We start from the raw sequence: 17,134 nt of genomic DNA on the forward strand, positions 1-17,134 counted from the left end.
ATGGCGGCCTTCGATATTATCTAGCCAAACTTTTGAGATTGGCGAATAGTTTAAATAAATATGGTTTTTACCTTATTTTGGTTTAAAACGACAAAACAAGCTTTTTGGAATCATTTTCTTTAAAAACTTGTTTAGAGATACGCCACGTTCAAATATTAGTCTAGAACAGTTGAAGTGAGCGTGCCGCAAAAGCCGTCACGAAAAAAAGTTTCCTATGCAAATTTTGAGTTGCGTATTTGATGGGCGGACTCCGACGAGGCCCACTTGCCATCTGTCGGTGAATACGCGCAACTCACGAAAACTGTCATCTAGAGAACCTTCAAAGAGAAATGACATGGCACTCAAACACAACAGAACTCGCTCTCCCGTCTCTTTCCCACTCATGTGCTTTTAAACGAAAGAACTCAATTTTGACAAGTAATTCAAGCGCTGCACTGAGTGACGACGCTTCTCTCTCAGGTTCTCTACTGTCATCTTAGGGTCCGGTTGGAATTAAGTTCACGAATGTGAGAACCACGAAGAAATTTATTCATGAGTATGGTTAAGGCTACCAACTCTTGCTGAGCAAAAATTCGTACACTTTGCCTATATGACACCATGGTATGAATGAATTTAGATTAATTAAATTTAATATATTTGAGAATTAAAAATATAAAACTGTGTCGTTTTTACAGCTTACAAATTTCACAAAATGCTATCAAAGTGCTTATGACTTGTACGTTTAAAAGTATTCATAAAATAAACCGTGATTTGAATCAAATCATTCAAAAAAATCAAATTATTCGCTCTACAGCATTGCCTTGGCGTTCTCGATTGCGAGATTCCTACTCGAAACTAGGTGTCCGAAGGATTGATTGTTGAGGCAATTGCAAACCTCTTTTTACACCATAGCTTCCATCTACCCCAGGATTCGAACTGACGACCTTTGGATTGTGAGCCCAACTGCCTACCAGCGACTCCACCGAGGCAGGACCCAGGGAGACGACTCCTACACCTGGACTGAGCTAACGACCTAACCCTTAAGGTTAGACCGGGACCAACATTTACTTCCCTGTCCGACGGAAGGCGTGATCAGACAAATCTCGTCTCAAAATTTGCCACCGGGACCTTCTGGGATCAAACCCAGGCCGACTGGGTGAGAAGCAACCACGCTTACCCCTACACCACGGTCCCATAATGAATCAAATCATTATGTTCTTCAATTTTTTTGTTAAGCGTAAGTTTACGAAATGTCAAGTTTGCTTTTACGAATAATATCGTTCTAACTGTTTTCACGAACACTTTTCCAGAGTTTTTTTTTATTGAAAATGACATGTGAAACACAACAGTTTATAGGACCTTAAAAAAAACTCTAGATTTATTAATTCAAATGTTCAAATGTTTTCACAAGTTTTAGAAAGCCTTTGCAAAGGTATTTATAGATTTAGTAAGGAATTTCAAACAGAAAAATTCTAGATTTTTTTTTTAAATGGTCCTTTCAACATATGGAAGACAAAAGTTCAAAAACTCTAGAATTATTGATAATCAAGTTTGAATTGAGGAAACCCCGGAAAACTCTCCCTTTTTAAATCAAACTCACAGAAAATACAAATTTCTAGTTAACAAAAGCTTCGAACAAATCAAAAACGCAATTCAATGATGAAAAAGTTGTTAAAATTCCGTACAAATCCGTATTATGCACAAAATTCCCTACAAAAATACCGGCCTGTTAAAAATCTGCGAAGAGGTTTGAAAATCCGTATGGTAAGGAAAAAATCCGTACAGTTGGTAGCCTTAAGTATGGTGCATTCGTGGTTCTCGCATTCGTGAATTTAATTCACGATTTCGAGGATTGTTTTTTTTTTCAGTGTAGCACAAAAAGTGCAAAATTGAAATTAATGTTTTGATCAGCTCGTCAACTTCACAATTTCTCGTAAACTAAAAATAAAACATTGAACCCAATTGAAAACAAATGTAAAATTTTCTCACAAAAACGATGGTTATTTCAACATTTTATTTAAAATATTCTCTCAATGTGAAAAATAAGCAACAAATTTTCATTTGCGCAACAAGAACAAAAAACTGTTTTTTTATCGGTAACGTAAACTGGGGTCAATCGGGACACATGGGGCGAATTGGGTCAGCAGTTTTAACCATGTTGGAGCACATTATTTTGATTTTTCTGGTTGGTTTCGGTTAGCACAGACCCAGGCCAACAAAATGTGTACATCCATTTCCAAATTTAAAAGCTTTAAGTGCTCTAAAAACTCCTGTCCCTATTCAGTCTGTAGTCCCGATTCACCCCAGATTACGGTACAATGGAACTACAAAAATCATTGTCATTTTTTTTCAAATGAGTCCTGACTTTGTACGGCTTATTGTTCTATCACTCAAGCAAAGAGTATTATTTGACTTCTCTCTGACTCAAGTATCGGACTACGACTGGTCGAAGATAGTTACCCAAGTAACATTTTTTCCAGGAGTTCAACAAGAGCTCTTCAAGATAGCTACAGCATAGCAGTTTTGACCGCGGTAGGATAAAATTCTCTTCAAAACTTCTTCAGGAGTTTGGAAGAGTACTTGAAGAGAGTTTTATCCTACCGCGGTCCAAACTGCTATGCTGTAGCTATCTTGAAGAGCTCTTGTAGAATTCCTGGAAAAAAATGTTACTTGGGTAGCTCCCACTCATCTTCTACGGCTCGTTGATGTAAATTCTGGAGGTCCTGGTCCATAACGGAGTAGCAACTGCAGGTGGTCACCTATGCTTATGCTTATGCTTATTGTTCCAGATATATCGCAGTTTTAAAATAGAGGAAACTCAAGATTTTGCTTATTTTGGTATCAACAGCCCCACCAAATTTTAGCTTGACCAGAAAATGATGCTCTATACAAATTTAGGAGAAAAACTGTTTGGTTCACGGAGAAAACGATTTTGAACGAAACGATTTTGAAAAACGTACCATGAAATTTGAACACTTTGTTCGTGGTTCCCATTTTCATGAACGCTTGTTCACTATTTTGGTAACTCTTTTTTCTCCGTGTTCTGTAGATTAAATAAATTACTCACCTCATGCACATGAAAAAAACAAGACTGCTCGTCACCCTCTGCTGATGCTGATAATTCAATAGAATTTATTCTACTCCTCGACTATTCTACTATTCGAAGTTTACATGAAATCGCAGCTTTATTAATTAATTCTTTGCATTTGAAAAAAAAAAAATTCACTGCTGAATGCTACAACTACAATTATGTGGTTTTAATGCCTTGAATTTGTCTATAAAATAGTTGCAGAGTGGATGTCACATGTTATATCCCCTTTAAATGTTTGTTCCGAATCGTTTATGCACTAGATGGCTACTGAGGTTGACCCTGTTGCTTGTGGGTGTCTGCAGCCATTATTTATCAGCGCAAAACAAAAACGAACATTTTACGTTAGAATAATAAATAAAATAATTATTGCAAGCCCCGAACGATTCCATCATGCAGCCAGTTGAACTGCTTATTTATTGTTAATGCTGTCAAGTAGAAGCTGTCGTGTTGATAAAAGCAATGTTTAGTCGATATTCCAGAAAAAGTGCATTCATTGTTTTTTTTTTGTGCACGGTTCATAGATTTGGCGTTGAATGCATGCCTAATGCCATTGTGTTTAGGGCAGCTTGTGGGTTTCGAATGATTGATTTTATGAATCAAAATTGCTTTGAGACTTGAACCAATATTCAAATTTAAAAAAATAAATATTGAAGTTGAAAGCCATGGAATCTACATTTGATTGAAAAAACTGCATCATGAAAAAGATTTAATACATTTCCGAACTATGAAATTTTGAGAATTTCTACATGTATGTAACCTATATCCAGTGTTGCGTTCGTCACGCGCTCACGCGCTCGTAGGCTCTCACTTTTCGCTCATTCGTGAAGAGGAGCGCTGCGCGAGCTAGCTCACGTTTGCCCGCGCTCTCGTTTGCTCCGATTTTTTTCAGCTCGCGCTTGCTCCATGCTCACGGAGCGCTCATTTTGGACGTGGACGTGGAACCAAGGAACTGTCGTCGTCCAGAATGAAGAACTCGGTACCCTTCGAGCAAGTTGCCTCAGCGCCAGAAGACGAGTCCAGAGAGCAAGATCCGAAGCAACTAGAGAGGAGTGCAGAGAGGAGTACCGGTCTGCAAAGGCCGCGCTCAAGAAAGCGATCAAATGCAGCAAGACAAACTGCTTCAAGGAGTTATGCCAAGACGCTGATGCAAACCCTTGGGGGAGCGCATATCGTGTCGCGATGGCGAAGATCAGAGGCCCATCGATGGTGGCTGAAACGTGTCCCGACAAGCTGAAGGTCATTGTGGAAGGGCTCTTCCCAAGACATGACCCAACGACATGGCCTCCTACACCGTACAACGACGAAGGGGGTAGCAACGCCGAAGGTCATCTGATCACCAACGAAGAACTTGTGGCAGTAGCGAAGAGATTGAAGGTGAAGAAAGCTCCCGGCCCGGATGGAATCCCGAATTTCGCCCTGAAATCGGCGGTTCAAGCATTCCCGGACAGGTTTCGAACAGTCCTGCAGAAATGCCTGGACGAAGGACACTTCCCCGACCCGTGGAAGGTTTAGAAGCTCGTGTTGCTGCCGAAGCCAGGAAAACCATCGGGGGACCCATCATCGTATAGGCCTATATGTTTGCTGGACACCCTCGGAAGAAAAAACGCAGAGGGAACCGTTGCTGCGCAATAGTCACGATTGACGTCAAGAACGCGTTCAACAGTGCGAGCTGGGCGGCCATAGCAGCAGCGCTGCACAAAATGAAGGTGCCTGACTATTTGTGCATGATCTTGAAGAGCTACTTCGAGAACCGCGTGCTGGTCTACGACACTGCCGATGGACAAAAAACCGTTGTTGTTACCGCGGGAGTTCCGCAGGGATCCATTCTGGGTTCAGCACTGTGGAACGGAATGTATGACGGAGTGTTGACACTGGGGCTACCCAACGGCGTAGAGATTGTTGGCTTTGCAGACGACATAGTGCTGACGGTAACCGGCGAAAATGTCGAGGAGGTCGAAGTGCTGGCTATGGAGGCAATCGCAATGATCGAGAACTGGATGCTCGAGGTGAAGCTGCGGATCGCTCACCACAAGACGGAGATGGTGCTGGTTAGTAACCACAAGAAGGTGCAGCAGGCCCAGATACACGTTGGGGAACACGTAGTGCACTCGAAGAGAGCGCTCAAGTAGGGTAGGGTAGTCATCAATGAGACACTTTTGGTTTTTAAACTTCAACGATTTTTGTATTTTTTTCTTTAGCATATTTTAAAGAACTTTTTGTTGCATTTTCTTTCTTTTAGTTTGTTCTAACATTGACCAAAATATGAGATCGATCTGACGTCTACAGTCAGAGTTATTCAACTGTCTCATTGTAGACGCACTTGGCAGGAACAATGAGACAGCTGGGGAACAATGAGACACTCTACAAAAATCAATACTTTTCTATTAAAACATCATGCTTTTATATTGTTCCATTGCAGGTGACTTGCTTTGAATATATTCAAGCAATTTTGTCAACATGAAAGTTCAATTTACAAAAGTTGTACTAAAAAGTATTTAAATTTTGTAAAATCCATATATTTTATCAAATAACTTTATATTTTTGGTTAAATGAAGTTCAAACTCAATAAATATGCCAAAAATCACTTCTAATTCATGTTTTGAAAGATTTCCACAGATTTTGAAAAGTTTAATGAAGAAAAATCAAAGTGTCTCATTGTTACCCATGGGTAGAAAAGAGTGGGGAACAATGAGACAGCCCTGGATTCTGGGTATATTCTAAATTTTGGTCAAACCCAATAAAAGGACATTGTAGCCCAACTTATGCCCTGTAAAATGACGAAAGAAATTTGGAGAAATATTAGTTTTTGTGTTAATGGCAGCCTATGAGCGAAAATGTAATTTTTAGTCATAATTTACTATTACACCCCAGAATCAAACATGTATGAATAACTTTACAAGGGAGCATCCATAACCAAAGCCACAATTATAGCAGACGTGTATCTAGTAGACACACCTTTCCCCCAAATATGAGCCTGATTGATTGAAACTACGTCTTGTGAGAGCCATTTTATCATTGTTCCCCGTGTCTCATTGATGACTACTCTACCCTACCTCGGGGTGATGGTGGATGACCGGCTGAACTTCAACAGCCACGTCGATTACGCCTGCGAGAAGGTGGCTAAGGCGATCATGGCACTGTCGAGGATTATGCCGAACAACGCTGGACCCAGGAGCAGTAGGCGCCGCCTCTTGGCAAGTGTCGCGACGTCTATACTTAGGTACGGCGGACCGGTATGGTGGACGGCGCTGGGGACGAAGCGATATCGAGCGCTGCTCGACAGAACGCAGAGACTGATGGCCATGCGGGTTGCAAGCGCGTACAGGACCATCTCGTCGGAAGCAGTTGGTGTCATAGCCGGAATGATCCCCATCGGCATCACACTGGAGGAGGACACCGTGCGCTACAACCGAAGAGGCACTAGAGGTATCCGGGAAGCTGCGAGAGCCGAATCGCTGGCAAGGTGGCAACGGGAGTGGGACACCACGGAGAAAGGCAGATGGACGCATCGGCTTATCCCGTCCATATCCACGTGGGTGAGCAGAAGGCACGGAGAGGTCACCTTTCACCTCACACAGTTCCTGTCGGGCCATGGCTGCTTCAGGAAGTACCTGCAAAGTTTCGGACATGCAGAGTCTCCTCTCTGTCCGGACTGCGTCGATTGCGAGGAAACACCGGAGCACGTGGTGTTCGCCTGCCCTCGCTTCGAGGCAGCGCGAAGCGAAATGCTGGCAATTATCGGAGCAGACACCAGCCCGGATAATGTGGTGCGAAGAATGTGCAGTGACATCGCCAAGTGGAATGCGGTCGTCGGAGCGATGACGCAAATCACTTCGGCTCTCCAGCGGAAATGGAGAGACGATCAGAGGAGGAACGACTAGGAGCCTAGTTGAAAACCCACGAGTGTGGCTGTGAAGGAGAGCACATTATGATGGTCGGCTCTACCAAATCGGTACACGTCTCGATGGTCACAGGAGTCGAGAACCCACGAGTGTGGCTGTGAAGGAGAGCACGTTATGACGGTTGGCTCTACCAAATCGGTACACGTCTCGATGGTCCAAGGAGAGGGCTGCATATGACTAGCAGATCAAAAGTAACGCGATTCTTAGGCGCGGTTAAACCCTCGCATGGACTCATATGTAAGTAGAACAGGAAATGGTTCTAGTACCCGGCATGGATCCTGTAAGTAGACTAGTGCAGAAATGCAACGCCTCCCCCCGAAGTTATACCGAAAGGTGGTCCCGGGGGGAAAAAGGCACGACGTTCAAGAACTGGTTTATTGGGTCGGGAAAATTTTTTTTCCCAACCCCACACTACCTGAGAAATTAATTATCAGGTGTCTGGTAGCAGATTCCGACCTTGTAAAAAAAACACACACACACACACATACCACACACATACATACACACAGACATTTGTTCAGTTTTCGATTCTGAGTCGATATGTACAGTATGTAAAAAAGTATTACACCCCTTGGGCACTATGCACATATTGTGATGAAACATCTAAACAATTTAATGTTGACAGAAACCTAGTACTACGTTTTGTTCAGAAACTCATGACAGACATTTTGCTACAAAAAGCTCATAAAAAGATGATTTCTATAAAAAGTTATATAACAAATACTATTACGAAAATTAAAAAGGTGCAAAAAAAGTTTGTACACCTTTCCAAAAATTAACACAAATAATGTTATTTGTTGACAAATCACCATAAATCCAGTCTCCAAACTCGAAATAGGCATCCTTGACTGATTAAAACAATAATTTTGATTGAATATAAAGTTTACTAACTACTTAGTATAAAAGTTTATATTACTCTGGAAATTCTATATAAAACTTATCTAAACTTTATTTTGCAAACTTTTAATTCAACTAAATGTCAATATATTACCATAGAATTGCTAAATAAACCGGCATCTGAACCGGTCCACAATTTACAAGTCAACCTATGTGGCATCGAAAAAGGCGTAAAATTTCCGATCTTTTGATACCCATACATCCAGGTTTTCTATAAAACCCACGTTTTTAACATATGTAGGGTAGAGTAGTCATCAATGAGACACGGGGAACAATGATAAAATGGCTCTCACAAGTCGTAGTTTCAACCAATCAGGCTCATATTTTTGGGAAAGGTGTATCTACTGGATACAGGCCTGTCATAATAGTGTCTTTGGTTATGGACGCTCCCTTGCAAAGTTATTCATAAATGTTTGATTTTGGGGTGTAAAAGTAAATTATGACTGAAAATTACATTTTCGCTTATAGGCTGCCAATAATACAAAAACTAAAATTTCTCCAAACTTCTTTCGTCATTTCATAGGGCATGAGTTGGGCTATAATGGCCTTTCATTAGAATTGATCAAAATTTAGAATATACCTCCAATACTGTCTCATTGTTCCCCACTCTTTTCAGCCTATGGGTAACAAAGAGACACTTTGATTTTTCTTCATTAAACTTTTCAAAATCTAGGGAAATCCTTCAAAACATGAATCGGAAGTGATTTTTGGCATATTTATTGAGCTTTGACTTCATTTAGCCGAACATATAAAGTTATATGGTATAAATAAATGGATTTTACTAAATTTAAATACTTTTAAGTATAACTTTTGTTAATGAAAGCTTCAAGTTGGCAAAATTGCTTTAAAATGTTCAAGGTAAGTCACCTGCAATGGAACAATACAAAAACATGATGTTTTAATAGAAAAGTATTGATTTTCGTAGAGTGTCTCATTGTTCCCCACCTGTCTCATTGTTCCTGCCAAGTGCGTCTACAATGAGACAGTTGGATTGCTCTGGCTGTAGAGGTCGGATCGATCTGATATTTTGGTCAATGTTAGAACACATTAAAAGAAAGAAAATGCAACAAAAAGCTCATTAAAACATGCTGATGAAAAAAATACAAAAATCGTTGAAAGTTAAAAACCAAAAGTGTCTCATTGATGACTACCCTACCCTACTTTGAAGTTTTGGTGCTCCCGGGTCCTGTAGGCTGGAACATTTTATTTTCAAAGGGTTCTGGACACTGTTCGCTTGGAGGAAAAATATATTAAAAACACTTTTCAGAGTTGTATTCCGTATTAAGAGTTTATTTTAAATCTATGGCTAGACTTTTTTTTGACAAATCTTACCATTATTTTAAATATCCGGGACATCTTCATGGTTGACAATGCAGGACAAACCTATGTTTGTTGCTTGTAAAACATGTTAGCTTTAAACCTGCTCTTTAATTGTCAACTGCACATTTAGAATGTTATGTTTATCAAATGCATAACGGTAGGTTCACAAGCAGCTTGATCATAACATTGATTTAATTGCATCCGGATGTTTAAGTTCGTGTGACTTGAATGTTGTTGCATGATTGGTTTAATCTATTAGATCAGTTTTAATTTTTGAGTTTGCTACTGAAGTATGTGGCAGTATAAATCTATTCCATTTCTCAGTTTGTTTGCAGTGATTCGAAATTTGTAAGTCATCTTTCAACACTAAATTTAACTTTGCCTAATCCAGTTGATTTTCATCCATTGCAACAAATGTGTAGCTAGTGAACTTATCTTAAAGCATATTTTTGAATTTATTGTATCGCGTTTTAAAGGAATTTACAATTAAATCAGTACAATTTTCTTACTCTTACAAATAGTTGTGATTTCTCGTAGTTGGTGAAATAATATCATTGTTGAAATATTGTTTTACAATGTTGATTCTGCATTTTACCTAAAATACTCGTTATAATGAAGGACGAAACTGTGCCGTTTGTATTTTCAAAACTAAAAATAAAACACAAACATCATAACGCAGTGCAAAATAAATTAATCATTAAAGAACATTGAGCAGATTAGAAGCTATTATTCACATAATTCGTTTTAAGGTTCGATACATTTCTTCACTGTCTTATGCGTTTAGTTAAAATGTTGACATTTTTACAATAAATAAGTTCTCTGTGGAAACATTATTCTATGTATTTTAAATTAGTTTAACTTCTAGAATCATTACTCTCACTAAAGCTTTCACTTGAATCATGCCGACTTACTGATGACTTCGGTTTGTATTCGGTTATAACAACCGTTACAGAATTTACAGTGACTTCTCGTGTTTGTCCGCTAGATCGGTCGATGTTTTTCAGTCGGGGAGGATATTTCGATCTTTTGTTTTTATTCCGTGATGTTTTGCTTCCTGGTGACTTGGAGTTCTGCGCAGGAGTTCCTGAGGCCCCGGGAAAGGCTTGTGTTGCCGCTTGTTGTGCTACCAGCGCCGAGTTAAGGCGAGGTTTGCGGGTTGATGTGCCTGGAACCGAGTAAACTGAAATTAATTATAATGCATCCCCTTCTTTTTGGCAGTACAGGTATTTATATGTATGACAATCCCCTTTCTTATAGTATGAGTGAAATTGTATTTTTTTTTGTATTTAGACAACCTAATTGATGTTTATGGTTACCTACTAATAAGAAAAATGTACAGCAATCATTCTTCAAGAAATTATACTTCTTTTCACTCATAGCATAAGAGGAGAGGAATTCCCTTTACCTTTCCGTACGTCGCACATTAAGCACTTGAACGCTTCGGCTGTGTTTCTATAGGTGCACACACTGCAGTCCCAAAAATTCTCCTCTACTACTTTTGATTGACGTTTTGCACGACGAATTGGTGATTTGTTCTTATCCATGTCTTGTAATCAACGTCTAGGGACCCGAATATTCAATGTTGGGCTAATTTTGCAATAAAAACTGAGACATTTTGAACACTGCAATTAAATCGGAACAATTTTTTCAGCTTTTTGATGATGGCTGCAACAAACGTCACTTTCTTAATCGTTCTCCTCCTTGGCTACCTACCCGGTCGTTTTTCTGCTGCTCTTGATATAAACATTGTTCTCTTATGAGCATCATTATAGCTCACCAAAATGGCAGGCAGCTTCGCTTAACTCCATTATGTCTTTTTTGACAATGTTTATAGCAAAATGGGAGTGGTCGGCATCAATTTGAAATGACAGTTAATTTTAGAAACTAAAGAACTGTTTTATTGGTAGGACTGATACAAAAAGGTATTTTTATGATCAATTCAATACATTCTCTAAACAAAAAAATGAAGTGATTTTTTCGCAGAAAATCAGGAGGCAAAAAAAAGAACTAACGCTGAATGTTTATATTTTCATTCGAAAAACTTTCACAAGATTGTAAACCATTTAAAATGTATGAAAACGAAGTTGACTTTATAGCTGTCGGCCACCATTGCTAGTTACAGTTTGTCAAGGGAAACAGATTGGTCGATGCAAAATAAATCGGCACTGTACTATCGGCATTGATTTGCAATGACTTCTTCAGGCTTGATGTCCATGTGTCCATGTCCACGTCTTAAATAAAAATCAATGTAGCTTTTAATATGTTAAATAGATCATTAAGACTTGATATCTACTAACGATTCATAAAAAATACAATTCGATTTTTAAATTTATTAGCTTTTAGAAAAATAAATGTAAATTTGAGGTTATTTAAATAAATCCAAATCTGATTACAAAATTGAAAACTGGATTTAATTTCTGTTTTAATAACGTATAAAACTTACCTAGAAACTTTTTTTCCGTTTTGTGATTCGAACTTATTTTCCTTGGAAAAAACTTGACACTTAGAGATTAATTAAATTATCCTATCCATTTTTTTTTCAAAGTAACTTTCAAAATATTTAAAAGTATGTTGAGTCGTAGTCGGAGTCAGAGTTGGAGCCAAAAAGTTATTGAAAGCTTGAGTCAGAGTCGGAGTTGGGGTAGGAGTTGGGGTAGGAGTTGGTAGGCCGGAGTTGGAGTCGTAGTCGGAGTTAGAGTCGCTTGAAATACGACTCGACTCCGCAGCCCTGTTTTGATAAAAATATATAATACCGTCAGTGGGAGTGACTATGGGGCTATGGGTCAAAAAACGATACACCTCTCGAAATTTTTTAATAACAAAAACAATTTAAATAACATCGAAAATCTTTCAACGTAGATTTGTTCTTAGATAGTTAACGAACATTTTCCCAAAATATGGTGGATTTTGACGATCACTACCTTAAATGAAAGTTTTAAAATTTACCCAATTTCACCCCTTAGAGGGGGTGACATTGGGTCAAATGAAACTAAAATGATGCTCAAATACAACGATATGGTAAAAACAAGTCATCCAACAGTTTTTCTTGTTCGAGGGAATAGTATTGACATTTTACAATGTTTGAAGTAGATATTTACAAACATTCGGGTAGTTTTCGAGCAATTCCAACAAAAATATTAGAAAAATGATTTTTCGAGAGGTCATTTTTGGCAAAAACGTACCTCAACTTCAGACAGCTGTCAAAATAACAGGATTTGTTCTAGGAACGAGATTTTTTCAGCGAAGTCATCTAAATATGTCCTCTACACAACCCTTTTAACAGAATTCAGTTTCATTGAGAAGAACCTGAGAAATGGTAAAATACGTAAAAAATCACTTTGACCCAATCTAACCCCAAAGACCCAATGTCACTCCCACTGACGGTACTTCTGGAGAGAACATTTTGGGAGTTTTGTTTCGGCTGATCAGTCAATTAAAAAGCGTATGGTCCGTTTTATAACAATGCCAACATTTCGATGCTACTGGGGGGCATCTTCATAACAGGAAGGTGCTGTGTCCTATCCCTCGCCTAGACCAGACCAAAATCCATGATAAAGCTGTCAGACCAAATCTGTCAGACCAAAAAGCAAAAAGTAAACAATCTTGGTCTTCAACGTAGGTGCACACAAATCAAGAAAAGAAAATTTGAAAAAGAATTTTATTTTTTCAATTCAATGACTGGTTTTGGACTGCAAAATTGAATGTACGTCAGAAAATGATTAAACCGTGTGGCGGCCTGTACACCGACAATTAAATAAGCAGTTAAAAGCCTTATTCTTCCACTTTAATTTTTGATCGCGTTTTCGGTTTACACCTGAACAATCTTGAAATTATTTATACGGATTTGTGATTCCTCTCTTTCCACCATACCCTTGCTTCATAAGGACCTATTATTTTATTGAGACAGTAACATTGACGTGAGAAATACAACAGAACTTACCAGGGCTACTTTGTCAGGTTTCGTCGATGGGGCGATACTTTGTATCTTCTGGTATGTTCGGTGATGACCCCGGGACTCCAACGGACTACAACCCTAGACTGATCTCTCATCTCGTGGAGACGATAGCCGTAGCTCGTCCAACGTGCTGAACTCGAGCTGACGGCTGTGGGAGAAAGCTAGAGGTTAACGGTCATCACCGAGGATCGCGAGGATTGTGCCGTAGCAACGAGATCAAATTTATTTGAGTAAAAACCAACAACATTGACTGTTCCATTGCTTAAAAAAACATACTGTCAGTGGGGGTGACATTGGGTCTGGAGGGTGAGATTGGGACAAAGTGATTTTTACGGATTTTAGCATTTCTCAGGTTCTTCTCACTGAAACTAAATTCTGTTAAAAGGGTTGGGTAGTGAACATCATAAGATGACTTAGCTGAAAAAATCTCGTTCCTGAAACAAATTCTGTCATTTTGGCACCTGTCTAAAGTTGAGGTAAGTTTGTGGCCAAAATTGACCTCTCGAAAAGTACTTAAATGCTTGAAATTTTTTTATTTTTTTTTATTCATAACTTATTTTTTATTAGGTCCTTTTAGGTGCTACGTCCAGGTAAGGACCGAGGAATATTTGAAAATCTCTACTTTAAACATTGTAGCAGTTCAATACGATTACCTCGAACAAGAGGGACTTTGGATATCGAATAATCTAATGAGTCTTTAAGATTGATAATCTGGCAACCCTGTTTCTACATTTTTGTGGTATTTATGTACTTTTAAAACCGGATCACTTATTTCTATAAAAAATATTTCCGGATCTATCATCCGAACTGAGATCAGAAACCTTGTCTTTAGTTATAACAACTTATTAGATGTTTTGGTAATTTTTGAAGCTGGAATTTATCTCACAATAAAAACAGAACTATCTGGGCACTAGGGTTTCTATGGATTTCATTGTTGAAATTAGAATTAATTCATTTCTGTGAACCATTTTTGGTAATGGAGTTAGGAAGGCACCAAATAAATTTAAATTAGTTTTGAAAAGTTAGTGAAGCGAAATCAACATTATTTTCATGGGGTAGTTTTGTTGAGTGGCCCCACAAATAATATATCCAACGAGTCCAAAACATTTAAAAGCTGGCAACCCTGCCTCAAGTTATTGCCACTTATGTACTTTTTTTTTGCTGTATGTAAACTATGTCCGGACCCGTCATTCGACCCGTCGTTGGCTAGATAATCTAAAGACCTTTTCAGCCGTTCTAAGGGATTTAATATTTGTGAGAATCATTTGGAATGGGTGAAGATGGTACCAACCACATAGGTGGTTTAATTTATTTTTAATGATGTGTGATATAAAACTGAAATAAACATTGTATTTTTAATAATATTAACATTTGTATTACCGCTTAACTATTTGCACACATAATGTAGCGTCGATTGGTATGCTTCTATTTCTTTGATTTGCAATCGAGTGTTGGTACCGAATAGTATTTTTTGGAATGCTTTTGTTCATCAGAGTCTTTTCTATTTTGTGTCAACTTTTATCTTAATGGTTTAATTTGGTTATTCTCTCCAGTTGTTTTTTCCTTTGTATATCCATTTGCTGCAATTTCCATGACTCAAATACCCACGACTCAGTGCCTTTTCTATTTTTATCGATCTATTCTATACAGTTGTGATTTGAATTTATAGCTTTGCGATTCTCAAATTTCGATTTTTTCTTTTTATTTTATACGATCAATAATTTATTAAAGATATTTTAACTACTTAAATATTAATTACAGTTAGCGAGCAGCAGTCCTAAGTGCTCCTTTAAAGTTATATATATATATATATACAGCAATTTCTCACGAAAACAGCATGAAAAAAAAAACAAAAGTGCTCGGATCGGGCTCAAAATTTTTCTGGGGGTTCTCCGGCCGAAATAATTAGACTCGTATTTTTTTGTTTGGCCATTAGGGTGACCTACACCGTGATAGGGTGGTCTGAAAAATGCCCATTTTCGTCGATTTTCGCAAAAACCACTTTTTTCGAAAAATCATAACTCCTCGCCATTTTAACCGATTTCAATTGTCTTATACGCAAATGAAAGGTGATAAGTTGGCCTTTCAAATAAAAATAGTAAGAAGTTTCAAAAATCTAGCCTAACATATGAAAAGGGCGTATGAAACATTAAAATGCCGTTTTGACGGTGTCTGGACCAAAGAGCCTATGTCTGGAAATATATTTATCGGATTCCCCGGACATTTTTACGTTACATATCAAAAAATGGGAGGAGTTCATTAACAGGATTCCGAGATATGATTTAAAAAAAATAAAATCCGTGTTTTTCGACGCGCTGCACGCAAAAACCGGAGAATGACGAAATTGGCAAAAAACAACTTTTTTCACTAAAACTGCGATAACCAGACCCAGAGGTACCCAGACATATATAGGTCATCACTGAAATTTTTAAGTTATCGCAGTTTTAGTGAAAAAAGATGATTTTTTGCCAATTTTGTCATTCTCCAGGTTTTGCGCGCGGCGCGTCAAAAAACACGAATTTTATTTTCAAAAAATCTTATCTCGGAATCCTGTTAATGAACTCCTCCCATTTTCTAGTATGTTATGTTAAAATGTCCGGGGAATCCGATAAAAATATTTCCAGACATACACAGCAAAAAATCCGATGGTAAAATCGCATGCAAAAGCATGCACATCACCTTCGTCAAAATAAACACTTAATATTACACACTGCATGTAAAATTTTTGTAAACACAAAAAAAAGTTGCAACCGACGGGATTCAAACCCAGCACCAACGGTACGGACTGGCGCCTTAGCCCGCTCGGCCATCAGACCGATGAAGAATGGAACGGATAAACGCATATATGAGCTTGACATTTCGGTCAAGTAGGTTTCCCATACTGATAGGCTACATATTTCAGGGTGTAAAATCACATAAAACTGCATAAAATAATGCAATATTTATTTTACACCCAGGCTTTTTACACGCAGCTGGATTACTATTTTTTTAGCTGTGTAGGCTCTTTGGTCCAGACACCGTCAAAACGGCATTTTAAAGTTTCATACGCTCTTTTCATATGTTTGAAACTTTTTACTATTTTTTAAAGGCCAACATATCACCTTTCATTTGCATTTAAGACAACTGAAATCGGTTAAAATGGCGAGGAGTTAGGTTTTTCGAAAAAAGTGTTTTTTTACGAAAATCGACGAAAATGGGCATTTTTCAGACCACCCTATCACGGTGTAGGTCACCCAAATGGCCAAACAAAAAAATACGAGGACTTTTGTATTTTTCCATGCTGTTTTCGTGGGGAATTTGCTGTATATATATTTATATATATATGGATTTCGAGATATGTGAATAAATTAAATCGACTGTTTCGAAACATTTTTATCGAAATGAAAATGACAAAACCTAACAATAATATTTATCCTAGCCGAAATAATTTCACGTATTGATGCACCGTGAATGATGAATTTGATTTAATTTGTAACTCGCATATCGTTTGTGGAACTATGATCAATGATTCCAACATTGTTCAGTAATACTTTCAGTAGTTCTAGTGTTTTAATACTCATGTCTGTTCAAATGATAGCGGCTATCATTTGAATCACAATGATTGTTTCTCAATTAGATGATTGCGTGGCAACAATTTTGCTTAGTTTTATGTTGTTTTGGTTATGGTCCTCTGTCCACTTGCTTGATGCTCTCAATTAGTTGTAAAGGTCGTTTCATCTTCTTTTCAATGGGTTTTATTTCAGGATTATTTGTCAGTGCATATTAAATGATAAAAATCAATCCAAACCAAAAAAAATACTTTGATTTTGAACAAAATCATCAGTAAAAAATTGGAGCAATCGTATCATTAGATCTACAATCACTTTTCAACAGGACGTTGCTTGTTTTTGCGCAAGGATACGCCGTATTAAAAAGTTATAGAGATTACAAGTTGATTGGTTTTCTATCTGTATCTGTATCTGTGCTTTCATAAATTCATGTGGATAGTTC

At 38.0% G+C, this 17,134-nt stretch overlaps 1 protein-coding gene across 2 annotated transcripts; it reads right to left on the reverse strand.

Annotated features, from left to right (window-relative positions):
* Window positions 1–9,138: 9,138 nt before the first annotated feature.
* On the reverse strand, window positions 9,139–10,916 carry LOC120429894 (YY1-associated factor 2-like). 2 transcript variants are annotated; one of them, XM_039594988.2, is made up of 2 exons: window positions 10,595–10,916; window positions 9,139–10,354 (listed from the first exon to the last, which is right to left on the reverse strand). In XM_039594988.2, exons 1-2 carry the CDS (start codon window positions 10,731–10,733, stop codon window positions 10,044–10,046), a joined length of 450 nt encoding a protein of 149 aa, XP_039450922.1. In that variant the 5' UTR covers window positions 10,734–10,916; the 3' UTR covers window positions 9,139–10,043. The 2 variants fall into 2 exon arrangements, 1 of the variants encoding a protein (XP_039450922.1); XR_005607509.2 differs by having other exon boundaries at window positions 10,210–10,369; window positions 10,595–10,735.
* Window positions 10,917–17,134: the final 6,218 nt, after the last annotated feature.

This window comes from Culex pipiens, chromosome 2 (genome assembly GCF_016801865.2).
Source record: "Culex pipiens pallens isolate TS chromosome 2, TS_CPP_V2, whole genome shotgun sequence".
Taxonomy (NCBI): domain Eukaryota; kingdom Metazoa; phylum Arthropoda; class Insecta; order Diptera; family Culicidae; genus Culex; species Culex pipiens.

What these genes read in the sequence shown, in the direction of transcription:
- LOC120429894 (XM_039594988.2), bottom strand. Translation starts at nt 10,733, where the DNA reads ATGGATAAGAACAAATCACCAATTCGTCGTGCAAAACGTCAATCAAAA. An exon ending in AATGTGCGACGTACGGAAAG is followed by an intron (nt 10,355 to 10,594) that starts GTAAAGGGAATT and finishes ACTCGGTTCCAG; the next exon opens with GCACATCAACCCGCAAACCT.